Genomic DNA, 27,467 nt, shown 5'->3' on the forward strand with positions numbered 1-27,467 from the left:
ACAAGATGTTAATGGATTGGAGTCGTGTGGATCATTGTGTTCATCAGCTACTTGGACTCTCCTTCTGACGGCACCCATTCACTGCAGAGGATGCTTTGGTGAACAAGTGATGTAATGCTACATTTCTCCAAATCTTTCTGATGAAGAAACAAATTCATCTACGTCTTGGATGGCCTGAGAGCAAGTATATTTTCATTATTGGATTAACTATTACATTAATCATTAGTAATTTTATTGAAATCATTAGTAAGTTAATGCTTAGTGTTTATATATTATCCCGTTTAGCTCTTTATAAAATCTTATATAATTGTTGAGTAAGCAAATCCGTGCTGTCTGTGTCATCTACGCCCTATTTTCAGGTGCCAGAATAATTGTTTCCTACCTTCAATAAAACTGTCTGGCGGCAGAGGGGCTGCGTTCTGCTCTCTGTGCCATGAATAGATTGGTGTGGGGAGACCCTGAGAGGAATGACAACTCAGAGTCACATCATTCCCCATGTAGGGGTTTCCCTGCAGCTGACATACTGGCACAGACGGAGGAACTGATGACGGAGAGAACAATATGTAAACACACAGCACCATCTATAACTGGATTAGTAGTTCAGTACACACACACACATATGATTTCTATAGACAATAATTAAATTAATCACAATTAATTATTGAAATACAGTATGTTTCTCCAAGCACTGTTAACTAAAACTATTAAAAATATTTTTTGTTAATTGAAATAGAGCTGAATTAAAATGATAAATATTAGATTAGATTAAAAATGAAAATTAGAAATGTTACTAAAAGTACTAAAATTAAACTTAAAAATCTAATTAGAAATGTAAACATTTTTAAAAATGATAAAAGCACATAATAAAACTTAAAGTAAATATGAAATGATAAAAATAAAAGCTAATTAAAAATATTGACAGAAAGCTGAATACATATTTTAATAAATATTAATAATACATTTTTATTTGAATAAAAAACACTTTTTTAGTGTAACACTTTAGTTTAGGGACCAATTCTCACTATTAACTAGCACGCATATTACTAGCATATTTGCTGTTTAACGCGTTATTCTGCATGACCATATTTTAGATCCTTTAGTCCGCATATTTAAACTTAACAAATACTTACTAATAAGCAGCAAAATAGGAGTTTATTGAGGCAAAATTCGTAGTTAATGGTGAGAATTGATCCACAAACTAAAGTGTGACCAAAAAAAATAATAACAAAGACAATATTTCCAGATAATATATATATATATATATATATATATATATTTTATTTTTTTTTATATTTAGGTTCTGTTGAAAACCCATGATATATAGGCCAGCTTACCTAGCACAGTGAGGTTGATCAGACCTTGTCCACTGCCAGACCAGTCGTTCGGGTTGGTGACCTCACATATATACATCCCAGTATCAGATGTTTCGGCACTGATGATCCTGACAGAAGCGATGCCTGACACTGGAGGGTTCTGCACGAGAGCCATCCTACCCTCCCAAGAGTTCACCCAGTACAGCCTTCCATTGAAGTACAGCACCTGTGTCAAACGGGACATTGAGGTCGGCAGATCTGGTGGTTTATTGTGACTGAATCTGAATACAGCAGTTCTCACCCTCTTGGCTTGGACGGCAGGAGTTCCTGGAGCTGCGTAACGCCACTTCAGGGTGAAGCCCTCTGAGGCGTGTGTGTTATACGTGCAGGTCAGCTCAGTCGACGACCCCGACCGGACAAACACTGAGGGCTTTACCACAACTGCCTGCCATGACCTTACTACATCTGTACAAAGAGAACATCTCTATACCTTGTGACAGTAAAGGCATTTAGAATGTTACAAAAGATTTATATTTTTAAATAAATTATTTTAAACTTTCATAAAAGGAAAAATCTGTGATTTCTGAAGGATCATGTGACACTAAGACTGGAGTAATGACTGCTGAAAATTCAGCTTTGTCATCACAGGAATAAACTACATTTTCAAATATATTAAAACAGAAAACAGTTATTTTAAAGTGTAATAATATTTCATAATATTACCCTTTTACTTTTTGATGAAATAACTGCAGCCTTGGTGAGCATTTTAAAAAATCTTGTTGAACCCAAACTTTTGAACAGTAGTGTAAAAATATATATAATAAAAAGGGTGAAGGAATTACTCACCAAAGTACTGGAACAAAATGCATGTTGTGAGGACAGTGTGACCATATACCATTATGCTTTTAATTATTTGTTGTCCTTGCACTGAGATAAGGAACAGCTCATAACTGGTCAGCTCTAACTAACAGAAAGCACAACAATGTCCAGAATGTGCTTGCAAAAAGGGGAGGCAGGTGTGGCTAAACACTACTTATTGTTCTTCACTAAAGCAGCTTTTTCTTAAAAATTGTTTGAAAAACCACACTTGCAACAAAAGTTGCAAATTCAACAGTCGTCTTCTAAGACAACCAATATTATTCTCATAATATATATTAATTTGATATTTACTTCTAAAGCAATTTAGGTTCATGTGATATTATCAAGAAAAAAAAACTGTATTTCTGTTATGGCCATAACAGAAATCGGGGGCTCGTCCGGGATCACAACCCAAGACCTCAAAAGTAAGTTAAAAAAAGTAAGTTACAAAGTAAGTTAAAAAAGAAAAATATGGTAACCAAAATAAAGTGTCTGGTTCTAATATTTAAGATACTGGTTGTTAATAAAGTTTGTTTAATGCAGGGCTAATCAAATGCCACATTGAAGAGTTGTGCTAGCTGTACTCTTTAAAAATGTTTGAACAATGTTTTACAATGCAATTTTGTACTGGTTTAATAAGCAGAACATTATGGTAAGCGATTAAAACAAGTACCACCACTTGAACCTCACTGAGACATTTTCCACTTTGAGCCTGTTTCTTACTTCTCTGCTTCCATCATGTGGACAGTTACTGTATGCTTTCAATTCCATATAATGGCAATTTGAAAATAACAAAATGAGTGGAAAAGTCCTAGTTACAGAGTAAACAATATCTTCAACCTGAATATTCACAATAACATTCAGCATTAACACTAATATCAAAAATGATAAAACATTGCTGTCAATATTCAAGTCATTAAACAACAAGGCTAGTTTTTCGTACATCATGAACACATGAATGAACAAATGGACACTTCCATGTAACTTTCATAATCAAATGTTTTACCAATGAAGAGTCCTTCCTGCTCAAGTAAATAAGCATACTGGCATTTCTTTCTTTTACACTCTACATCATAAGACATTTTAAGACAGCATTTTCATGGGCTTTCATTTTATTTTCTTCTTTACAGTCATCCCTCAATATCCTCTGAATGATCAGAAAATGTTACATTTGAAATAAAACCTGCTCTGTTTCAGAAATCTGTCAACTGCTTGACAGGAAAACGGAAAACTCCTGAGAGAAACGGAGGCACAAGAGGCACAAGAACAGCTGATGCTAAAGGTTATTGTCATAAATTTAACTGAATGTCTAAATAACTGGACCAATCTGAATCCATAAACACAACTGTTACAAAAAGTGGACATCTGCATCCCATCAAAATGTATAACACACTGTAAAACTGACAAAATAAATGAAAAAATACTGTTCTCGGTCAGTGTAACGGTTTGAAAAGATGATGAGAAGAACTTCACAGAGTGTTTAGGCATCAAATTAAGCTCATACAAAAAAATGTAATACTTTAGAAAACAAATCAAAGGTGATTTTTGACATGTAACAATTTTTTACTGTACTTTAATCTGTATAAAACGTTTGCCAAATTTGTCATTTATCGCCATATTTGTCGAAACCCTTCCCCACGTACGTTTGGCTAGCCGTTAGCACATTATTTGTCTTGAGGGTCGTTATACCAGTGACCCGGCGTGGTTCTGGTTGGGCACCATAATGGGCACGGCCCCCATGCGGGACAGGGTGGCAGTGTTTATAGGCATGTTGAGCGGGCGTGGGGTCTGCGGCTGCGGCCCCTCAGTCCTGTGTGTAGAGCAGCTGTTGGGATTGAGGACTGCGGGAGTGTGATGGTGGTGATGGTGGCGGTGTGTGTGATTTAGTGTGCTGCTGCCGTTGTATCCGGGCAAGCCATGCAGTGGGTTGGGCTCCCCTGGGCGGAGGCGGTATGTGGTTGTGCTACCGGAGGTGGTGAGGATGGAGGCGGTGTCCGAGGCACCCGGAGGGAATGGGTAATGGCTGTTTTGGAGTGGATGCTGAGGGTCCTGTGCAGGAGGGCTGGTGGCTATGGAGGACAATGTGCCATTCTTTGATATGATGTCCGATCCTGTGCCGCTTTTAGCCCAGGAGACGCGTTTCGGGGCCTGTGCATCTTCCCTTAAAGCAATAGAAAGCAGATACTGTAATACAATCCTATTTTAATCCTATTAAAATATGAGAAATATAAGACACATGCTCACTTGATCTCATTGGCAATCTCCTCCTCTGTGTCATGGTTTCTCCTCAGAATAAAGATCAGGAATAAGACCAGAGCCATCAGACCCACCACAGAGCCCACCGTAGCCCCGGCGATCACCCAGGCATTGTTAGCTGCAGCCACAACAGGATCAATTCAGTTACAAATATAGTGAAAGCCGAAATCTACAACATAAAATGTTGCATCAATCTTTGAATGATACTTACGGGTGGAGACCTCTAGATTGATGTGGCAGCTGTCAGTCCCAGCCATGTTGCTGGCACGGCAAACATACTTGCCAGACATGCTTTTGGTGAGGTTGCTAAGTCGAAGGGTGCCTTGCCTCTCATCTTAAAATAGAATCAAACATTCATAACGTCATAATTGAACATCAAATGTGTCTTTTCAATAGAGTTGAAAAGACACATTCAACTGTTGTGACCTATTGTAGCATGTGGCTGCTTATTCTACTTTTATGGGTGTTTGTTCAATTACAGGCACTTTAGGTCCTGAGGACTTTTAAAAATTAAACTTCTCCCACCTTAAAATACACCTTTCCCACTCTCACCAGTTTAATTTGTTCACAGCATTGTTAAACAGTATACACTACCGTTCAAAAGTATGGGGCCAGTAGTAAGATTTTTTATATTCACTAAGGCTGCATTTGTACAGTAAAAACAGTAATGTTGTAAAATATTATTACAATTTAAAACAACTGTTTTCTATTTTGATATATTTTAAAATGTAATTGCTTATTCTACTTTTATGGGTGTTTGTTCAATTACAGGCACTTTAGGTCCTGAGGACTTTTAAAAATTAAACTTCTCCCACCTTAAAATACACCTTTCCCACTCTCACCAGTTTAATTTGTTCACAGCATTGTTAAACAGTATACACTACCGTTCAAAAGTATGGGGCCAGTAGTAAGATTTTTTATATTCACTAAGGCTGCATTTGTACAGTAAAAACAGTAATGTTGTAAAATATTATTACAATTTAAAACAACTGTTTTCTATTTTGATATATTTTAAAATGTAATGTGAGGACAATGTGACCATATGCCATTATGCATCTAATATTTAGTTGTCCTTGCACTGAGATAAAGAACAGATCATAAATGGTCGGCTCTGACTAACAGAAAGCACAACGTCCAGAATGTGCTTGCAAAAAGTGGAGGCAGGTGTGAATAAACACTTCTTATTGTTCTTCACTAGAGCACCTTTTTCTTTCAAATTGTTTAAAATAAATGTAGTGGAGAAAGTCTTGCAAAAATATTCGGAGTTCGGAGCTCCAGAAGACAAAATAAGACTTTATTGAAAGAAACCACAAAGCCGAGATGCCTGCAGAACAAATGACCAACTCACACTTTTATATGGTTTTTAACCTCTAATCTTATTGTAGGAGTACTCTCCCCAAAACTCCCTAACTCTGTTCCCTCTGTTCTCTGTTCCTCATTATGTGGTTACATTGGTCTACCTTGTAAGAGTGGCAGACTGCCAAATAGCCTGCATCAATAACAAAGTGATTATTCAGTGTATTTTCTAATAATTTTTATCAGAAGACCATGTTTGAAAGACATGTGGCCTAGAAGAGTAACTTAATATCAATTCAAATGCCAACTTCAGCCAAAATCTATTTTTTCCCCCCGTGGGACTTAACATCTGGCTTTTGTAATGTTCAAACTATTTCTACAATTGTTTTATATAGGATAAATAAAATGTTTAATCAAAAACATCCATGAAAAAGTTGGCCATTCAATAGCCTTCTATGCCAACCAATATTATTCTGAATATTAATTTTATACTTACTTTAAAAACAATTTTGGTTCTCATGATACCAACAAGAAAAAACTGTATTTCTGTTATGGCCATAGTAGAAATCGGGGGCTCGTCCGGGATCTCAAACTGAGAACTCCTGTAGACGAAGTAAGCTGATAAAAAAGACAAATGTGGCAGCAAAAATAAAGTGTCTGGTTCTGATATTTAATATACTTGTTGTTAATAAAATTTGTTTAATGCGGGTCAATCAAATGCCACATTAAAGAGATGTGCTAGTTTAACTCTTTAAAAAAATGTTTTACAATGCATTTTTACAATTTTGCATTGGTTTAATAAGCAGAACATTATGGTAAGTAATCAAAACAAGCACCACCACTTAAACACTTGAACCTCACTGAGGCATTTTCCACTTTGAAACCATTTCTTACATCTCTGCTTCCATCATGTAGACAGTTAATGTATAATGCTTTCAATTCCATATAATGCTAATTTGAAAATAACAAAATAAGTGGAAAAGGCTTAACTACAGAGTAAACAATATATTCAACCAGAATATTCACAATAACATTCAGCATTAACACTATTATTAAAAAAAAACATTGCTTCCAATATTCAAGTCATTTTACCACAAGGCTAGTTTATCGTAAATTTTCATGAACACGCAAATGAATAAATGGACACTTCCATGTAACTTACATGATCACATGTTTTACAAATTAAGAGTCCTTCCTGCTCCAGTAAACGAGCATGGCAGACACTGGCATTTGTTTGTTTTATGCTCTACATCATAAGACAGCATTTTCACAGGCTCTCATTTTATTTTCTACTTTACAGTCTTCCCCTTTCTCTCTAAATTTCTTAACTCGTCTGAATGGTCAGAAAATATTACATTTGAAATAAAACCTGCTCTGCTTCAGAAATCTGTCAACCGCTTGACAGAAAAAGCGAAAACTCCTGAGAGAAACGGAGGCACAAGAGGCACAAGAACACTCAAGATTATTGTCATAAATTTAACTGAATGTCTAAATAACTGGACAAATCTGAATCCATAAACACAACTGTTACAAAAAGTGGACATCTGCATCCCATCATAATGTATATCTCACTGACAAAATACTGTTCTCGGTCAGTGAAAAGATGACAAAAAGAACTTAGAGTGTTTAGGCATCAAAACGCAGATTAAGCTCATTAAAAAACATGTAATACTTTAGAAAACAAATCAAAGGTGATTTTTGACATGTAACAATTTTTTACTGTACTTTAATCTGTATAAAACGTTTGCCAAATTTGTCATTTATCGCCATATTTGTCGAAACCCTTCCCCACGTACGTTTGGCTAGTCGTTAGCACATTATTTGTCTTGAGGGTCGTTATACCAGTGACCCGGCGTGGTTCTGGTTGGGCACCATAATGGGCACGGCCCCCCTGCGGGCCAGGGTGGCAGTGTTTATAGGCATGTTGAGCGGGCGTGGGGTCTGCGGCTGCGGCCCCTCAGTCCTGTGTGTAGAGCAGCTGTTGGGATTGAGGACTGCGGGAGTGTGATGGTGGTGATGGTGGCGGTGTGTGTGATTTAGTGTGCTGCTGCCGTTGTATCCGGGCAAGCCATGCAGTGGGTTGGGCTCCCCTGGGCGGAGGCGGTATGTGGTTGTGCTACCGGAGGTGGTGAGGATGGAGGCGGTGTCCGAGGCACCCGGAGGGAATGGGTAATGGCTGTTTTGGAGTGGATGCTGAGGGTCCTGTGCAGGAGGGCTGGTGGCTATGGAGGACAATGTGCCATTCTTTGATATGATGTCCGATCCTGTGCCGCTTTTAGCCCAGGAGACGCGTTTCGGGGCCTGTGCATCTTCCCTTAAAGCAATAGAAAGCAGATACTGTAATACAATCCTATTTTAATCCTATTAAAATATGAGAAATATAAGACACATGCTCACTTGATCTCATTGGCAATCTCCTCCTCTGTGTCATGGTTTCTCCTCAGAATAAAGATCAGGAATAAGACCAGAGCCATCAGACCCACCACAGAGCCCACCGTAGCCCCGGCGATCACCCAGGCATTGTTAGCTGCAGCCACAACAGGATCAATTCAGTTACAAATATAGTGAAAGCCGAAATCTACAACATAAAATGTTGCATCAATCTTTGAATGATACTTACGGGTGGAGACCTCTAGATTGATGTGGCAGCTGTCAGTCCCAGCCATGTTGCTGGCACGGCAAACATACTTGCCAGACATGCTTTTGGTGAGGTTGCTAAGTCGAAGGGTGCCTTGCCTCTCATCTTAAAATAGAATCAAACATTCATAACGTCATAATTGAACATCAAATGTGTCTTTTCAATAGAGTTGAAAAGACACATTCAACTGTTGTGACCTATTGTAGCATGTGGCTGCTTATTCTACTTTTATGGGTGTTTGTTCAATTACAGGCACTTTAGGTCCTGAGGACTTTTAAAAATTAAACTTCTCCCACCTTAAAATACACCTTTCCCACTCTCACCAGTTTAATTTGTTCACAGCATTGTTAAACAGTATACACTACCGTTCAAAAGTATGGGGCCAGTAGTAAGATTTTTTATATTCACTAAGGCTGCATTTGTACAGTAAAAACAGTAATGTTGTAAAATATTATTACAATTTAAAACAACTGTTTTCTATTTTGATATATTTTAAAATGTAATTAATTCATGTGATGGCAAAGCTGAATTTTCAGCAGCCATTACTCCAGTCTTTACAGTAATTGTCAAATTGACTTTAATGTTCCTTTGTTAAATAAGTCAATTTTTTTATTTAAAAAAATCTTACTGTCCCCAAACATTTGAACAGTAGTGTGTTACATACATACATCATAGGAGAAAATAATAAAAAATGCCCACCACAGTGTGATTTCCACAGCATTTCAAATGTTTTCTCCTTAACAAACAAGCCCACTAATGTTATTAAAAAGGGGCAAATTATCTGGGTTTTGTGGAAATGATGCCATAACTGTGGGACAGCCATAATTTGTGGAAAATTGAAAGTTCATTCATATTTTAAGATTGAAAAAAATATTTTGTGTAAAAAAAAAAGAATCTAATTCGTACATAAAATGCAGTTGAAAAACAGCAAAGGTAAATGAAGATATAATAAAAAGTGTTTTATGTGATCAAGTCAATTTTTTTATTTAAAAAAATCTTACTGTCCCCAAACATTTGAACAGTAGTGTGTTACATACATACATCATAGGAGAAAATAATAAAAAAATGCCCACCACAGTGTGATTTCCACAGCATTTCAAATGTTTTCTCCTTAACAAACAAGCCCACTAATGTTATTAAAAAGGGGCAAATTATCTGGGTTTTGTGGAAATGATGCCATAACTGTGGGACAGCCATAATTTGTGGAAAATTGAAAGTTCATTCATATTTTAAGATTGAAAGTGTAAGAAAAAAAAGAATCTAATTCGTACATAAAATGCAGTTGAAAAACAGCAAAGGTAAATGAAGATATAATAAAAAGTGTTTTATGTGATCGTTTTTATGTGACCTTCATATAATAAAAAGCTTATCTTGTAGTTTCAATAAAAATAATAAAAAACACTTTTGCCATAAAAGTGCACAAACTTGAAGAAGCTCCCTTACATGACATCATGACATAGACAGTAAATAAGAGTATAACCCTTTGAAAATCCCTATTTATGAGAGCACTTTGTCATGACATATGTGTTAAAGATCTGGCCACAATTATGTTGACAATACTATGCCTATTTTCACATGCATGACAAGAAGGATGAGAAATTAAAACCATAAAGAACAAACATTAAATTACTGCCATTATTACAGTGTTGACATAGATTGCAGTCGGACCATCTGCTGCTGTAGCTTCTGTCCACACACTGATTGGCCTGCAGTGATGAGCAGTCAAACTCAAATTCCTCAGTGACCCAGAGCCGAGGCCAGATGCCCAGGGACCCCAGTCTGGGCTTTACAGATTTCACAGGCACTTTTATACTAATGAAGTGTCACTTAAAATTATTGGCTTCATAAAATCAACACTTCAATGGTATGTTTATAAAAACCATGTTTTGATGGCTGCTTCACTTTGAGTTGCTTCTACATTGAATAAACTACGAGATACAGGACTGATTTTAGCTCTCTAATAAGACTCACAAATAGTACAGCATCACACGATTCATAATTTCAACAATGGGATGGAACAAAAAAGATGAAAGGGGTAGGATGATATTTAATATGCTTTTAGACTGATATGCTTGGGATATTGAATGACTCTAATCTCACTGACACACACTGATACAAATGGCTGATTGCTAAAAATGCTTATCAAGCTTTAAGCTTTTTTATTGTTTTTATTCTTTTTGCATTTTTTTGTTGACAGAGATTTTGTGTGGTTGGTAAACCTCACTCTTTGAAGGTTAGAGGTGCTGTGGGACTCAAAATAGTGTATATACGTTGCATGTTTTTCACAGAATGATGATCCACCACTGTCTTGACTGGAGGAGACGGGGAATGATATGAAAAACAAGGTGGTGGCGGGATCAGAAAATAACCCTTGCCAGATTCAAACCCTGCCAGGCCACATTTCAAACATATTTCTTTGTATTCATATCGTACCATATTTTAACAATGATGCTACAAAGATTATCTTTAAAGACTAACACCTAACAGCATCGTATTCACAGTCAGCCATTTATTCATTTATTCTTCAAGTAAAAATGTCCCATTACAAAGGCTTACAGATTTTTAAACGTTTCTTACTTTATGTGTAAAACTTCCTTTAAAAATACTGAGTGTAGCTTTAAAAAACAATTATGCATCCATTCAAAAGTTTGGGGTCAGTAAAAAAAAATTTTTTTTAAATGCTGCATTTGTTTGCTCAAAAATACAGTAAAAACAGTAAAACTGTGAAATGTTATTACAATTTAAAATAAATGTTTTCTATTTGAAAATATTTTAAAATGTAATTTATTCCTGTGATGGCAAAGCTGAATTTTTAGCATCATTATTCCAGTATTTAGTGTCACGTGATTCTTCAGAAATCATTCTAATATTCTGATTTGCTGCTCAAGAAATATTTCTTATTATTAACAATGTAGAAAACCGTTGTGCTGCTTAATATTTTTGCTGAAATCATAATACATTTTTTAGGACTGATGAATAGAAAGTTCAAACAAACAGCATTTATTTGATGAATGTCACTTTTGATCAAATTAATGCATCATTGCTGAATAAAAGTATTTATGTCTTTAAAAAAAATCTTACTGACCTCAAACTTTTAAATGGTAGTACAATTAGATTTATCATTCCTGTACTCAATACATGTACAAGAAAACAAGGGTTGAGGAATAAACTAATCAACACTGTAAGAGTGAACCGCACATTTACTGTGGCTCTCAAGAGTCTATCTAAAGGAGTTCTCTCTATCCTAGGGTCTATTCCCTTACCAAGGTATCCCAGCACAAGCACAGGCTGGGGGCAGGACCTCCACTCTGTGAATACGCAGATGAGAGTGACAGAGAGAGAGGGTAAGAGGAAGACATATGACCAGGAGAACACGATACGTTTGTTTGAGGGGAGATTTACTGAACACCTTATCTCCCTCAGGTCTCTCCTCAGGAGAAAAACTGGGAGACCCACGTGCCTGGGATCAAGGAGGAAATTTGCTGCATGGTTGATAAGTATAAGCCAGCTTTACTGAACAGCTGGCACAGCCGTGTATTTCAACTAAAGATTTATGCTGATCAGAACGAACATATCAACAGAAATCGTCATGATATATTTGGGAAAAATGCATTGGATACTAATGCACATTTTCTATTTTAGTTACTGTAATGTGTCATGCTTTCCTTATCATTTGATATGGACTTAAGAGAACATGCCAGTAGAAATGTTCTAAGCAGTGCCAGCCTGTAGGGTTATGGGACCCTATAGGCAAGATAATGAAAATGGGCCCCACTAGGGTAAAAAGTGTCATAGCAATTTGACAAGTGAATAGAAAGCACCTAAAATGACAATTTCAATATTTAAGCGTAAATCTGTATTAAGTGTAACACATTCAACATACATATGTAAACAGATTTAAAACAGATTACAAAATAGGAGTGCACGTGACCTTGAGTAAACAGATATTCATGAAACAAATAAATAAACTAAAATATAAATTAATTCTACATGAAAACTAAATAAAATAAACAGAGAATAAGCAAAATAAACATAGAAATATGCACAAATGACTAGAAATACAGGCTATTCTGCTTGTTTTTAAGATCTGATTGATGATCACAAAAAAAAATATTGCATTAGACATTGGATGGTGGATTAAATCTAAATTTTGACAGAGGGAGAGACCTGTATTATTGGCAAGGAGAATGAGTGGGATAGATAAAATCAGGCCCGGTCCTACGGTGGTACTAGCAGGTGCTGAGCACCCTCAGTTCAAGCTGTAATAGGATATAGCTGTAACAGAATAGGATATTGGCAAACACTCCATTGCGTACTTGTGTTTGTGCTCTGTGGAGCGCTAAAGGTTTCTATTTACAACGTATTTTTGCAGCATTGAGCAATGTGGCCAATCACATACATATCTGTTGATTTCATGAACACAGTGGCCAGTCAGAAGTGTTTAAATTAGAATCCACACTCAACACGCCAGAGTTTTTGTTCAGTGTTGAGTTCTGCATACTCGCAAATCATCTCATTATAACAAAGTGAGAGGCAATGTAAATAAGAGATTCATTGTGCTGTGTAGAGAACTTCATTAAATATAACTTGGTGAGATCCTGATGAACTAAAATGAGTGACAGCTTTTTAGTGATTATAAGGAGCACTCTTGGCGCCATAGCAATGAACGGCACAAAAATGTATGGTTAGGCCTATATATTTAATATTAAGTTTAGATCACCCTCACTAATTTCAGAAGCAACCTCAGTGATTTGATTCTGGAGCCATGTCTGTAATTATTTAACGTAACATGCTGAATGTGGCTCAATTTTCCCTCATATGACAAGTCTGTCTGTAATCATGGGCGTCAATACAGAGTTCTGGCATGAAACTCTAGATGGCGCAGTCCGATAGGTATAACTCAATCTGATCTATTGACATCATTATCACATGGCACAGCTGATTGGTTCTCTCTTCAGAAACCCTCCACCTTCCCCAGCTCCACCTGTATAGATCTGCTACAAGGTGATTCATGTATGCTATATGGGGGTTATTTCATGTATATTTGCAGCAGCAATATTTCTTACATGCTCACAGCAGCATGTTGTGGATGTATTGGCAGTAGCAAGTCTCGGTACTTGCTCTGCCGCAGCAACAGCAGTGTAGCAGATCTATTCCGCCAAGACCTAATACATTAACATTGTCATGTACATTACCATGCCAATCCCTCCGAGAGTTGTCATGACAGAACAGTTGTCATGCATTTATTAAAACAAGTACTAATACTACAGCGATAAATATTATTTATAGCAGTCAGAACATCCTTTTTTCGGCTCCCGAAAGATACCGTTTGGATTCTAATTCTACCACAACTTCACTTTAATCTCTCTATCATTCTTTCATTTCAAATGAATTAAAAATAGCATTGATGTAAAACAAGACTTCATGACGTTATGAGAGACTATTCTGAGAGGCAATATCTAGTGAATTCCCAAATCTGAACCTTAACAAAACAATCTGCACACAAAATCTGAACTGTAACAAGAAATGTTTTCAGACAAACTTTTTCTTTATTACCAAAAATGATTAAGAACACAGAGTTTGTTGTCCCTGTTTGTAGGGCAGCACAATTTGCCCAAAAAGGTTGTTTTTATATATCATTATGACTACTAATAATTCTGATCATTGTTATTACTGAATAAAAACATTAAACAAAATAATAATTATTGATAATGATTATCAATATATTTTACAGGAAACTGCAGCATGACCTGTTAACATACAGGGGGTATATAACTATAAATGTTTAGCAAGGTCTAAGGATTTATTATAAAATAAATTATGATTAAAAATCTAATTTTTGTCAGGAAATCTTATGCATCCACTAAGAGAGAAAAAGAAACTCGTCTACACTGGAGAAAAACTTAGAGAGAAGCAGAAGTATTATTTTTCCTATTTTTATGCAAAATAAGGTGTGGTGAGCGAGTGCACAAATGTAATGCAACGTCTGTTTCATTCATACTGGTAGCCGGATAGTGCCTGTGTGCAGTAAAACTCATAGAACTCATAGAAGTCATATGACGTTCCAGGAAATCCCTAATATGGACAAAGCCATATGCTATTGCTGTAGTGGAATAAAATGCAGATAGAGACGTTTTAACTGAGCAAACATTAAGACAATAAACATACGATTGCGACTAAATAGTTTATCTCTGTTCTTCAAGCCATGTCGGGTATTTATGAATGAACTATATTTATAATGCAATGCTCAACATAGCCTTTATCACTCTATAGAATATAAAATAATGATTTTGCCTCATTCTGTTATTTGAAACCATGTCAGATCACAAAAGGACGTTATTTCAAACACTCGACTGATGTTATGAAATGAATTTGCAGTAAAAACATGTAATTAAAATGTTCTCTTTGTTGGACAACAGGTTTGTAAATAGGATCATACACATGCAAAACCCATGCACAAATGCTATTGTGGTAAATGTATTAATCGCACAGACAAAATATGTGCTGCACTGTAGAGCCCTGGTGCGTCATCTGTAGATACGTAGTCTAAAGGTGTGGTCGGCTTGAAGTGGCGCTGTGCAGTGCGCACAGATGGATTCGAAAGCATGCGGGACTTGCGGCTCTCTATAGCTCTCGCGGTACTTTGATGTCATACACTGATCGGTCTGCGTAGCGCCACTTCAAGTCGAACACACCAAGAAATTCAACTGACAACATCGTGACCACGGGGCCCTCCCCTTAAGGCAGGGCCCTAGGTGACCGCCTGTTGGATGACCCGGCACTGGTTGTAAGATGTTCCTGGCACTCAGTCAAGGTCAAAACTGTCGTGTTTAGAGGCTGATGGGAATGTGTTTCTCTGGCTGCTCTGAGGGTAACAGAGCTATTTCCACCTCACCTCAGGCCAAAGCGAGGGAGACACGCTAAATCAGTGATAAATGATGCCTGTGCTCTTCATCTCTACACAGCATCTAACCAATCTCATCGAGATAATAAACAGATCACGCACAGAGAAAAACAGCTCCTCAAAATGATACAACAATAAAAACAAAGATAAAACCTATTTAACACAGTCATAGACCCCCGTTCAAAAGTTTGGGATCTGTATGATTTTTGAAGAAAATTTTTTTTTTATACTGTAATATTGGGAAATATTATTACTATTTAAAATGACTATTTTTGTATATATTTAAAAACATAATTTATTCCTGTGATGGCAAAGCTGAATTTTCAGCATCATTACTCCAGTCTTCAGTATCACATGATCCTTCAGAAATCATTCTAATATGCTCAAGAAAATTTGCTGATTTGCTGTTGAAAACAGTTGTGCTGCATTATATTTGCGTGGAAACTGTGATACATTTTTCTTGCGGTATAAAACCATTTATTAAAAAACAATCATACTGGTAGTGTATTTATTTTTTTCTGCTTTAGTCAAATTTATCAATAGAGCTGTTCAGTTTTAAGTCTTAAAACATACAGCATTTTTTGGACAATTGGGTCCCCTTAGAATTTTTAATGGGTTTTTAAAATAGCCTTTTTTGATTTACAGTATGACCAAAATAAGCACTGTGGTTGACTTTACTTGAAGAGACTACAACATAAATTACAGTAAAACAACATGAATTTTAAAACTGTTGTATGGTTTAAAGTCATTAACAAGTAGCAACAGTCAAGTCAGTTGGCCAATTTTTGCAGCATATAAATTGACGAATTCACAAAGGAAATTCCTGGGGGAACGAATCGTAAATTAGCCTTGCAGGTTGGTCTACACATAGACATTATAACTCTATAATCATATTCTAATTCCTTTTATATCTAGTTATTTTGTGCTACATGTGAAAGCAATTAAAAAAGAAAGAAACTGTTGATAAATTATTTCAATGCAGCATAGCAAATAATTGTTGATGACAGGATGATCTTGAGTTAACATTGTTTATCAGTGTTAATTCTGTAGACAGGTTTGTTTAAAAAAAACTTTTAAAAAAAATATATAAAACATTTATCTTAAATTGTAATAATATATCACAATATCACTGTTTTACAGTATACAGTAACATTTAAAAATCTCACAGATCCATAACTTTTGAATTGTATTGTTCCATCTAATTTAACCACATTTTAACCAGTCAATATATATCAACACATAAAGCAAATTAAACAAAATTGTCACACTGTACCTTTCGGTACAATAATGTATAATAATGTATAATAATATAATAATAATATAAATGTATAATAATTAAAAAAATATTTTTAATGCATCCACAGAAGCTCCTGAATTTTTCTCAGATAAAGAAAGACAATCAAACAATGGCAAACATACAGATGCAGGAAACTCACTTTGCATGGGAGAGAAGAAGACCTCAGAAAGTGGAGCTGCTTTGGTCCATTTGTACTGAGGAACAGGTTTGCCATAGCTGGATTTACAGCTCAATGTTACATTGCCACTCAGTACAGGGTTTCCTGTCATAGTGCATACAGGCGTGGATGGAGGAACTAGAACAAACAGAGAAAGAAATCATGACACAGACACTTAAATGCCCCAAATATGTTAATATTTTGCCAATGTACCTTTAACATTGAGGTGTACTTCCCCAGACAGGCCTGGAGCTCCAGGAATGATCACGTGGCAGTGATAGCGCCCGGAGTCAGACTCCTGCGTGTTGTTGATATAGATGGACAGATTGGCAGAGGGCATTGACATAGCAAAACCCACTCGCCTCCGAAAGTCAGTGCTACCGATGCCAATCTGTCCTGAGAAGTAGGAGATGACCTGCAGTCAAAAGTACACAGAGAGACCTTAAGACACAACTAGGTATGCACAGTACTACACATTTGCAAACTGTTTCTCTGAACCACTCAGACAACCCCGTTCAATGGAATGGGGTTTCAAAAAGGGTCTTGAGGCACATTTTGAAAACTTTCATCTTAAGAAACATCTTTAAAAATTATCATGTAAGATATTGAAAGAAAAAGCATGATTAAAAAAAAAAATCCATGTACACCACTGTTGAAAAGTTTGGGGTCAGTAAGATTTTAAATGTTTTTAATGTCTCTTCCACTCACCAAGGGTATATTGGTAAAATATAGTTAAAATATTATTATTACAACTATGTGAGTTTTCTATGTGAGTATATTTCAAAATCCAATTTATTCCTGTGATGGAAAAGCGGAATTTTCAGCATCATTACTGATCCTTTAGAAATCATTCTAATACACTGATGCTCAAGAAACATGCTAAGAAAAAAGATAAAAATATGAAAAATAAACTAATAGGCTAGTAGGTTGTTGGACCTGTAGATATCATATGGTCAAGCGCATTAAAATTAGAGGCTTGTGGGACTGCTGAGAAAATGGCCAATGATAATGATGGAGGTAAAATGTCATGCTAAAGATAATCCTCAGATGTACAGTAAGTGCAGATGGTCAAGTTCCAATTTTAGGCTCCAATTTTCCATTTATTTATGATAATCTAGCAGGCAAAGGGAAACTGGTGAAACTACAGACTATGATAAGCAGCACAAATACCATTCATACACATGCGTAGGTTGAATGTGATAGCTAGCTCGCACATACGGTATACACATTATCACGCCTGTGTATTAGCTGACATTTACATCTCCATCTAAAACCCTCAGCGATAACGGCTTGAGTAAATCCACTTCTCGCCCATCCATCAAATTCATCACGTGTATTTTCATAAGCGGTCTTTGACCTTTCAAGTGTTCCATACTCTTCCTGTGACATTAAAGTGAAAGCCATCTGTTGAGAGGATGCAGAGTGGAGCTGGGTCTGACATGTCAGGTTCATGTCATTTATTAGTCTGCTGATGGAGGACAACAGATTGTTCTACCATGTAATCCATCCCTTTTTTTCAAAATGACAGCAAAGGAGGACAGGAAATGGATAGTTGACAAATAAAATGGACTTATTTTATATTCAACATTAAGATGAATTTAAAATTTAAAAATGTAAGATTGAATTAAAATATATATCAATTTAATTAATTATTATTACATTTATATATAACCTGGACTTATATAATGTAGACGTCTAAAATCAACATCAAGATTATGGGTTAAATATAATACATACACATTTAATTATTGCTAGTAAATTAATTATATATAACATGGATATATATATATCATGGACTTACTGTATTTAAAAACATAACATCAAGATTATGGGTTAAAATATATAAACTTAATTATGAATAAATTACTTATATATTACATTGGACCTATATATAACATGGACTTATTAAAATGTAAAATGTAATGAATTATTATTAATAAATTATCCCTACATAACATGGATTATTTTAAAATTCAACATCAAGATTTTGGTTTAAATGTATATACATTTAATTTAATTTTATTAACAGGACTTAAGACATATATAACTTGGACTTATTTTAAAATTGAATATCAATATTTTGAGTTAAAGATATATATATAATTAATTATTGATAATAAATTCATTATATATAACATGGACCCATTTCACAATTAAACATTAAGATTTTGGTATGAATATTTGGTATGAATATTTATATGCATTTAATAATTAATCATAAATTACCTCTATATAACATGGCCTTTGACTTATATTTAACAAAAATTGCCATCAAGAGTTTGGGTTAAATACATATAAATTTAATAAATTATTATTAATCAAATACATATATATATATATATATACATATACATAGTATACATTTGAAAACATATATATAATATTATTATAATACTATATCATTTTTGTTCAAATATTCAGTGTGCTAATCATTTTATTGTGCTAATCCCAAATATACTCACTTGTTTGGAGTGATTTGCCATGAAGGTCCAGATGACAGCGTTCTTCTCGATGGAGGTAGTGGGGGTGTACCAGGCCTCCAGAACAACCATTTGTCCCATGACTACCTCCATGTCTTTCCGTGGCATCTCGACCCGCTGAGAATCACCTGTGACAGCAGTGAAACAGCCAGTGATGGCACTTATCCTGGAGTTCAGAGGGCTTGACTTTTAGGTGACATCATTAAATTGTACATTGACCAAAAATCATAATCCTACAAACGCAAAACTCCTAATCCATCCACACACACACACACACACACACACACCCCTTCGGATCCCAAAAATCATGTACTAAAAAATGGATAAGGTGATCCACAAGGCATTTCTTTCAGCAGTGCTGTGGGGACAATGCAGTCTTACAGTAGGAACAACTATCCAAACATGTAGATGTTGTATGCTTTCATTTGATGGATTTAGTACAAAGTACTTCTCAAAAACTAGTTGATGTAATTAAAGTATTTAATGTGGTCCTTAATAAGCATAAAAACAAGAAGAGGTCAGAATGAATTGCCAATATAGTTGCCAACAAAGTGCAAGAAAACTGAATATATATATATATATATATATATATATATAACTAAGTATAAAACAAAGTTAACTTGCTTATAAGGGAAAAAAATCTATTGCTTGCATAGAAAGCTTCCACTGAAGGAAACATGCTAACTGATACCCTGAGGAGACTAATTTAAGTACACCCTCTGTCAGGGATCACTCACAGGGCAGGAAGTCTCCTGAGCTGCTCAGCTGGAGGTGGATCAACTGATCCCAGCATTCCCAACTGTCCTGGTCAGCCAGTTTGGCGGTGGTTCCCTCACAGAGATAGACGTGGTGGTGGAGTTCTGCTGAGCTGAGCTGCTGTGCTGCACTGCTGCGCTGCACTGCTGCTATATTCCCTTTACTTTCAGCTTTAAACTGAATCCGCCTGTGACGTAAAGACGCTGACTTCTTGCTGCTCTCAAGCTGCTTTGTTATTGCTCATGAGACTGCGCCCATCTCTCCATTTTTTAATTTCTGTTGTGGATCTGGACTAGTAATCCTCCAACAAATCAATCTCAATCTTGTGACGCATTCCACTGGCTCACGTGAAACAAGTCAAGCTCAGCTGGACTTAAAGATGATGTAACCTACGGCTCCTTTGACAAGCGCTTTCACTGTTGAACTGCCTTCATTCATATTCTCACAGAAAGATAAACCTCCCAGATTAAAGAATCTGATGGGAAGCTGATCTAAAACACAACCACATTCCTCATAATTTATTCTTATTCACCTCACAGGGGGAGCTATACATTAGCACAAGATCTCATTACCAAAATAATTTTTATTCTTACTATAAATAATAATATCATTAGTACTCAACTGAAATTAGCTAATTTAATTTCTGCATTATTATATTTATTATAATATTCCTCTAGATATTAATTGTTAATATTTGGAAGAGGTGTTAGTGAGGCCAACAGGTGGCGCTCACCCTGTAGTCTGTGTGGGTCCTAACGTCCTAGTGTAGTGACGGGGACACTATACTGTCAAAAAGCACTGTCTTTCGGATGAGACGTTAAATCGAGGTCCTTACTCTCTGTGGTCATTAAAAACTCTTTTCTCGTAAAGAGTAGGGGTGTAACCCCGGTGTCCTGGCCAAATTGCCCCCCTGGCCTTTGTCAATCATGGCCTCCTAATAATCCCCATCCACTTGATTGGCTCTATGACTCTCTCTCCTCTCCACCTGTAGCTGGTGTGTGGTGAGCGCACTGGCGCCGTTGTCCTGTGGCTGCCGTCGCATCATCCAAGTGGATGCTGCACACACTGGAGGTGGTTGAGGAGCCAATAAAGCGCTATATAAATGCATCATTCATTCATTAATAAATTATAAATAATAATAATAAAAATAACAAGTAATCTAAAATAAAATCTATACAAATAAATAAATTTTTTATAAAAAATGCAGTCAGTAAGCATAAGAAACTTCTTTTAAAAACATTTAAAAATATTACCGACCTCAAAAACTGTACAATATATAAAACATAAATATGTAATTAAGATGAGAAAAAAGTGTATTTAAAACTTTCCTTGGATATTTAAATGAACAAAATTCACTTCACAGACTTGTCTTATTCAATCATATTATTATCCAAAAACAGTATTGTACTTGTTTCTGTCTGCCAGATTTGTTTTGCACTTTGTCAACCTTTAATCTTTTTAGTGGTAAAAGCTCAATCTTCCCCTTCGTCCCGGCCTGGGACTTTGGAAGGAGTGTAAGTAGGACATGCGTCGCCTGCTCATGAAAGCAGCGTGCCGATGTGTGGCGGCTCTCTGATGTGCTACGCTCAGCAACTGTCTCTGTGTGCCCAGGTTTATCCCTTACATTTCTGAGCCATAGTAGTTCATTAAATCAGGGAAAATCGTCCTTAATCCCATCCCTGGCTCCATCTGTGCTGCTCTAGACAGACACACGCAGCACCAAGGTGGAAAGTCTGACATAGACACCTTGATTCAAGGATTACCACGTGGCCACTCAACACACACATTTACATGCACGTACATTTACACATAAGAACAGACCTGATTAACTAATTTAGAAGTTCAGATCTTCATCCTGATGAAGAAGCTAGCAAGCTATGCACAGTTTGTACTGTTAAAACAATCAGCTGCTGTTGATTGACACTGACAATGAGCTCTGGGATTGATATAACATATAGTGCACAGTAGTACTGTGGACATTCAGAAGCTGAAGACTGGAGAAACTGCACAAAAGTAATGGGTGTGGGACATCTTTTGGAGATGTGTGGAAAATTTCACCCCCTAAAATTAAAAGCCAAATGGAAATGGAGATCATAAATTACAGTACAGACTATTGCAATTACAATAGGCCTCCTAGTGAGGGCAGCACAATACTGCAAGATGAGAACAAAAAAGTAAGATGAGTTTTAGATGAACAGATTTAACAGGGTATATATCAATGCCACTGAGTCTCATGTGCATTCAAGAGAATCCACATCAGATCGCAATCTATAAAGCAGATTTAAATCCACAGTCTTTAAGAATAAAGGTTCCAAAAGGGAGTTTTCAGAATGATGCCATAGAAGAACCATTTGGGTTCACCAAAGAAACTTTGCAGTGAACAGTTAAAATAATATTTTTTTCTTAGTGTGAAGAACATTTGAATAATCTAAAGAACTTTTTTCCACTATAAAGAACCTTTTGTACAATGGAAAGTTTCCATGAATGTTAAAGATACTTCACCGAATCATCAAAGCCAATACATATCTTTTATTTGTAGTGTAGTGTACTTCAATTTTATCACAAAATTGTATATAATATAATTTTAACAAATTGTACTATAAAAATAAATGAAAATGTACTGGTAATTTTCTGCCAATTAATTTTGTCTATCAATTAATCTTTACAGACATTTCTGTTAACTGTAAAACACAATGCAATGCCGTGCAAAATTCAAAATACAGGTAAAACACCTGTAAAAAAAATCCATATGGAAAATTCCCTTATATTGATACATTACATTGTGCCCTATTTCTTACCGATTTTATTAGTGTATATAATTTAACTCAACAACTGAGTCAGTTTGATTCATATTGTAAGTAATTTTGTTTTGTTTTCCTCAGCGAATCGGACTGATCTGATTCAACTTGAAAGAGAATTTGAGTTGAGTTCTCAAGTTTACAGCTCACTGGAGGGGAATAACAACAAATGTCTGTTCCTCACACAAAGCTATCAAATAGCTTAAATAAATTTGCAATACAGAGGTGTGGACAGATTATGTTAGTACGGCTTGAATACAGTAAAACAAAAAAGCTGTGTAAAGATTCTTTAGAATTCTCCTTTTGTGTTTCACAGAAAAAACAGCATTCGGATTTGAATGACAAAGGGGTGAGTAATTAAGTACAAGATTCAAGTGCATTTATAGGCAACAACTAGGCTACAAGTAACTAACTTCATCATTGTCAATTTATAGACCTACTCTAAAAGCAAAAGCTGAAAACCCATGGCACATTCCAGGTGCTCAAAAATAGGCAAGCAGCTTTTATCAAACGTCCTTCCTGAAATGTAAAAAAAAAAAAAAAACCTTGAACCGAGTGTTGATAGGAGCCTACTCTCATTAAACAGAGACCCATTGTCTTCTAATATAATCTCCTCTTTTGTTTGTCTCTGGCTCACAGTGTTTATCTGATAAAGCTTTAGTATGAGCGATCTGAGCTAGCCTTAAATTACCTGCTAATCTTGGGCAGCTGCACATCAGGATGCACTTCTGAGGAATGGGCGAAGCGACTCAAGTCTGATGAGTATGAGCGACCCTTCCCATTTGATTTCAGACTCTATTGTTAGGGGAACGCAGGGTTTAATTATCAGAGAGTTCATCTTGAGTGCTGAGAGTGAGGTCAGCGGTAGGCCTATATGGTGACACTGGACAAATATAAATGCCATCGTTTGTAGGTTAAGCAAGAGTTTTCTGGCAGATGGCAATTGAATAATAAACATTTGGTAAAGGTTCCTTTAAATAGGATTACATCAGTTTAATCTCTAGTGCTATTTTAAGCAATTTTCAGTGTGTTGTCACATCAAAGGACCTCTAAATCCCTGCAAGTTTAGATCGATTCTTCATGCATACATGGACACAGACAGGACTGTCATCAGGGGAGGACAATCAGGAACAGTGTCCTGGGTCTACCAAGGTTTTGTAGGTCGTAGCCTACACATCCAGGCCCTATGAATTTCAGCAAAGGCCCAGGGCATAATATATTAGCTATTACCGACAACCATGATTTCAGAACTCTTTGATGAATATAGTTAAAAAGAACATCATTTATTTGAAATAGAAATATTTTTTAATTATAAATGCCACTTTTGATCATTTTAATGGATCCTTGCTGAAGAAAAGTATTAATTTCTTGGGGGGGGGGCCTTGACATCCTGTCATCCTAGATTATTCACTAAGCCAATTGCAATGCATTCTGGGATTGCCCTGTTCATGAAAGATGCATGTCATGCAGCTGAACTTGACCAAAATGCGGGATATCAGAAGCTGGCTATCTTTTGAAACTGCCTTAAGGTCAGCAGTGCGCCTGTGATGACTTAAAATGCTGGCTCCGTGGTCAGTTCACAAGTTTTGAGCAGAGCTTTTTCCCCTTTTCTCCTCCCAGCAATTCATACACTTTTCGCACACACACCCACACACCACTATAATAACTAATATTAATCTTCAAAAGAATACATTGTACAATGGAGGCCATATATTGTGACATGACATTATGGGAGAAGCTAAAACAGAATGACTGCAGGGCTGGCGAAAAACTTATCAGCCATAAATATGGTCTTAAATCAATGTGACCATTTTTTGCTCTCAGTCATCATGACCAAAGCTGTCAGCTGGCCTATCAGAGAAACCCAAACAACAGAAATAATACCAAAATATACAGAGAGTTAATAGACTCTACAAGTTCAGTCAATAACTGATCATAAAAACATGAGTAGACAGCCAGATATATAGATTTTCAATAACACCTTTTAAGCAACATTACAAACGGTCTTGCTTTAAATAATCGGAGCTGCACCAAGATCATTATATTTGTTTACATGTCTGACTGCTCTCAAATTGGCACACATGCTTTGTTTTGATTGGTGTATTGGTCCGGGAGAGCGCTATAAATCTAAAGAGTGCTGCCTAGAGTGAGGAGAGCATCAATCAGCCTGAATTTGACGATCCTGAAGTGCTCTCCATCTCTGCCACTCAAGTCCATGGGAAGAAAATGATGCCATTCCACAAAGCTACTCTCTCCGTAGCCTCCGGCATATGGCCACAATCTCCTCCTACAAATCTGTGCAGAAAATATTAATCCATGCAACAGGCAGATGGATCGGGCTTGAATTATGTATAGAGCGTGAGCTCAAGGAGAAATATTCCATAAGTCTAGCAGTCCGGCTGACGTGCAACATCAAAATCAGTTTCTGGTGAAGGAAAGTCAGGTGGGAAGATCATTACAGACTCTGTGGATGACATGTGATTCACAAAGATAGGATTAGGGCTGGAGTACCAAAGGAAATTTAATGGCCATAAAAGGCTATCAGGAGAGATGAGGCGGCATGTTGCCTCGGGTCCTCAGTTATTATCCCCTAAAAAATTGCAGAGATGGTTTCATCAAAGTGTGCTCACAGTAAACTGTTGTACTTACTGATTCTGGGTTTGTTTGCTTTGCATTTATCTTTTTGTTTAAATAAACCTGAAAGCTTTGAATTCTGGGAAGGCAGTTACAGCGTAGGTTTGGACACAGATCAAAAAAACCACAACTGACATCCTGCAGGATCTTCATAACAATAAGGGGGAAATGTAAAATATGGATAAGAATTCTTATCAGTGAATATTAATACTACAGAGATGATATCCACAGCAGACACTACTTATTATTCATGAGTGTTTTGGGATCAGAATGTGTCAATGTGTAATGAAATTGGCTTTATTGGACACCTTCCATCTGTCCGTCATGTAATCGTACACAGGTCTGTGAAGCTCGGCTCCAGGGTGGGCTGTCTGGATTATAAAAAGAACAAAAATAAAATCTAAACTAAATCACAGAAATCTTAAATCAGTCAGTCATGGGCTGTGGGATAAATATTTAGATGTCAGCAAGGGGAATGGATGCACTCTTTTCATCTCTTGGATGTATAATTTCCAGGGAGATCAGACAGCTGCTATGGCAACCACAGAGCTGACATCATCTTTCAAAGTTTTGGAGGTTAATTAGGCCATTGTTCAATAAAATATTGAAAAAAAATGTTGGTATAGAAACAATTTTCACTCAGAAGTTGCTAGAAATTGCCAGAAACTTTTCAAGTAATTACAAAGAAATGGCAAATTTTGAAGTAGAAGTAGAAAGTATTTTCTTTTAAAACATACTCCAATAATCTTTGTTTTATTATCCTTGTTGTATATGGGCTATTCTACAGAATTGGTCCAAAGCCAGAGTTAAAAAAAGTCTTGGAAAAAAATTTGTATTTTTCCAAAAAATGTGTATGTATGCAAATTGTATAATGTCCAAGGTACACATTTCTCGTAATTGTGCAGTTAATTCTCATATTGTATTTTCAGAAAGTTTTAGAAAATTTGTCCTCTCCCCAAATTTGTCACTACTGAAACACAGTAATAATAATTTAATTAGAAGGGTTATATTGACCTATTAAGGTTTAGCTTACATCTACATTGTAAATATATTTTTTGCTATTTTATAAATTTTTTCAGAGGTAAATCAATAACAATTACATTTATGACAATATTTCAAGTGTAATTTATGAGATTTGTTGTATTTTGAATCCAATTTTTCTTTGTAAAAGGCATAAAGTTGATCATACGGACCAACAATCATAACATCTTAGTTGATAATTCAGAATACTTTATTTTTGACAAAACATCCAATGTTTTAACTTGCATACTAAAAAACTACTAAAACACTACTAAAAAAAAAAAAAAAAAACGACATAACTGTACTAAAATTTTGTTTATTTCCCCCAAATATGAGGATTATGTGTTCCCTTTTGATCACTACCGAAACAATGATGACATGTTTCAGTCGTGACAATTTTATGGGACAACACCCAAAAATACAAAGATGTCACTATCGAAACTCCACCAAATGTTTTGGTAGTGACAATTTTAGATAGTTTTGAATTTTTTATCTCAAATATGCTAATCAACACATGGTTAGCTAGCACAGTTCTGAACAGTTGTACACCCATAAAAATTAAATTATATGGAATAACTCCCAAAAAAGTGTGCTTAATTGCAGAAAAAAGGTGTTCAGTAGTGACTTTTCTTAGAGTTACACGCAGATTTTTCAGACTTCTGAACACATTTATTTAACTAAATAGTAAGCGTAATATTTATATATAAAAGCATCATTTATTGGGTACTTTCAATTGGGAGGTGGCTGTCCCAAACCCTAAACCCTAAATTTCAACTCAGGAAAATGATATTGAAATAATTTTTGTATTTTTTTTCCATTGTTAAGAAGACGCAAAAGACAAATATGTATTGTATTGCGTGGTCTGCCTAATAGAATTAAAAAATGAGCAACCATAATCAAGTTTAAACTAAGTGTCATGTTAGCAGTTTTGCATTGTATGCAGGAACGAATATTAAGCATATTAGCAGCAGCATTTAGCATCTGTGTTCATACAGCTGGAATGCTGACAAGCTCGTGATTGAATTAGTTCACAATTATGATCTCTGCTTCGTGTCAGTTC

The 27,467-nt window shown here is 35.9% G+C and overlaps 3 protein-coding genes across 3 annotated transcripts in view; all 3 read right to left on the minus strand.

Moving 5' to 3' along the window:
- Positions 1-338: 338 nt before the first annotated feature.
- LOC107597575 (V-set and immunoglobulin domain-containing protein 2-like) lies at positions 339-2,211 on the minus strand. The gene is made up of 3 exons (XM_016288707.1): positions 2,160-2,211; positions 1,335-1,778; positions 339-541 (listed from the first exon to the last, which is right to left on the minus strand). Exons 1-3 carry the CDS (start codon positions 2,209-2,211, stop codon positions 339-341), a joined length of 699 nt encoding a protein of 232 aa, XP_016144193.1.
- A 534-nt stretch (positions 2,212-2,745) lies between these two features.
- On the minus strand, positions 2,746-5,013 carry LOC107597598 (endothelial cell-selective adhesion molecule-like). The gene is made up of 3 exons (XM_016288744.1): positions 4,639-5,013; positions 4,416-4,545; positions 2,746-4,332 (listed from the first exon to the last, which is right to left on the minus strand). Exons 1-3 carry the CDS (start codon positions 4,715-4,717, stop codon positions 3,855-3,857), a joined length of 687 nt encoding a protein of 228 aa, XP_016144230.1. The 5' UTR covers positions 4,718-5,013; the 3' UTR covers positions 2,746-3,854.
- A 1,810-nt stretch (positions 5,014-6,823) lies between these two features.
- LOC107597528 (endothelial cell-selective adhesion molecule-like) overlaps positions 6,824-27,467 on the minus strand; it is a 40,389-nt gene continuing 19,745 nt past the window's right edge. The window contains exons 2-8 of the mRNA XM_016288626.1: positions 19,182-19,327; positions 16,933-17,134; positions 16,702-16,857; positions 11,625-11,669; positions 8,344-8,466; positions 8,121-8,250; positions 6,824-8,037 (exon numbers count right to left, since the gene is read on the minus strand). Coding sequence (XP_016144112.1) covers positions 7,560-8,037; positions 8,121-8,250; positions 8,344-8,466; positions 11,625-11,669; positions 16,702-16,857; positions 16,933-17,134; positions 19,182-19,327 — 1,280 coding nt within the window. The 3' untranslated portion in view covers positions 6,824-7,559. The remainder of the gene's footprint in view (positions 8,038-8,120; positions 8,251-8,343; positions 8,467-11,624; positions 11,670-16,701; positions 16,858-16,932; positions 17,135-19,181; positions 19,328-27,467) is intronic.

This window comes from Sinocyclocheilus grahami, unplaced genomic scaffold, assembly GCF_001515645.1.
Source record: "Sinocyclocheilus grahami isolate Dianchi unplaced genomic scaffold, SAMN03320097.WGS_v1.1 scaffold233.1, whole genome shotgun sequence".
Lineage (NCBI taxonomy): Eukaryota > Metazoa > Chordata > Actinopteri > Cypriniformes > Cyprinidae > Sinocyclocheilus > Sinocyclocheilus grahami.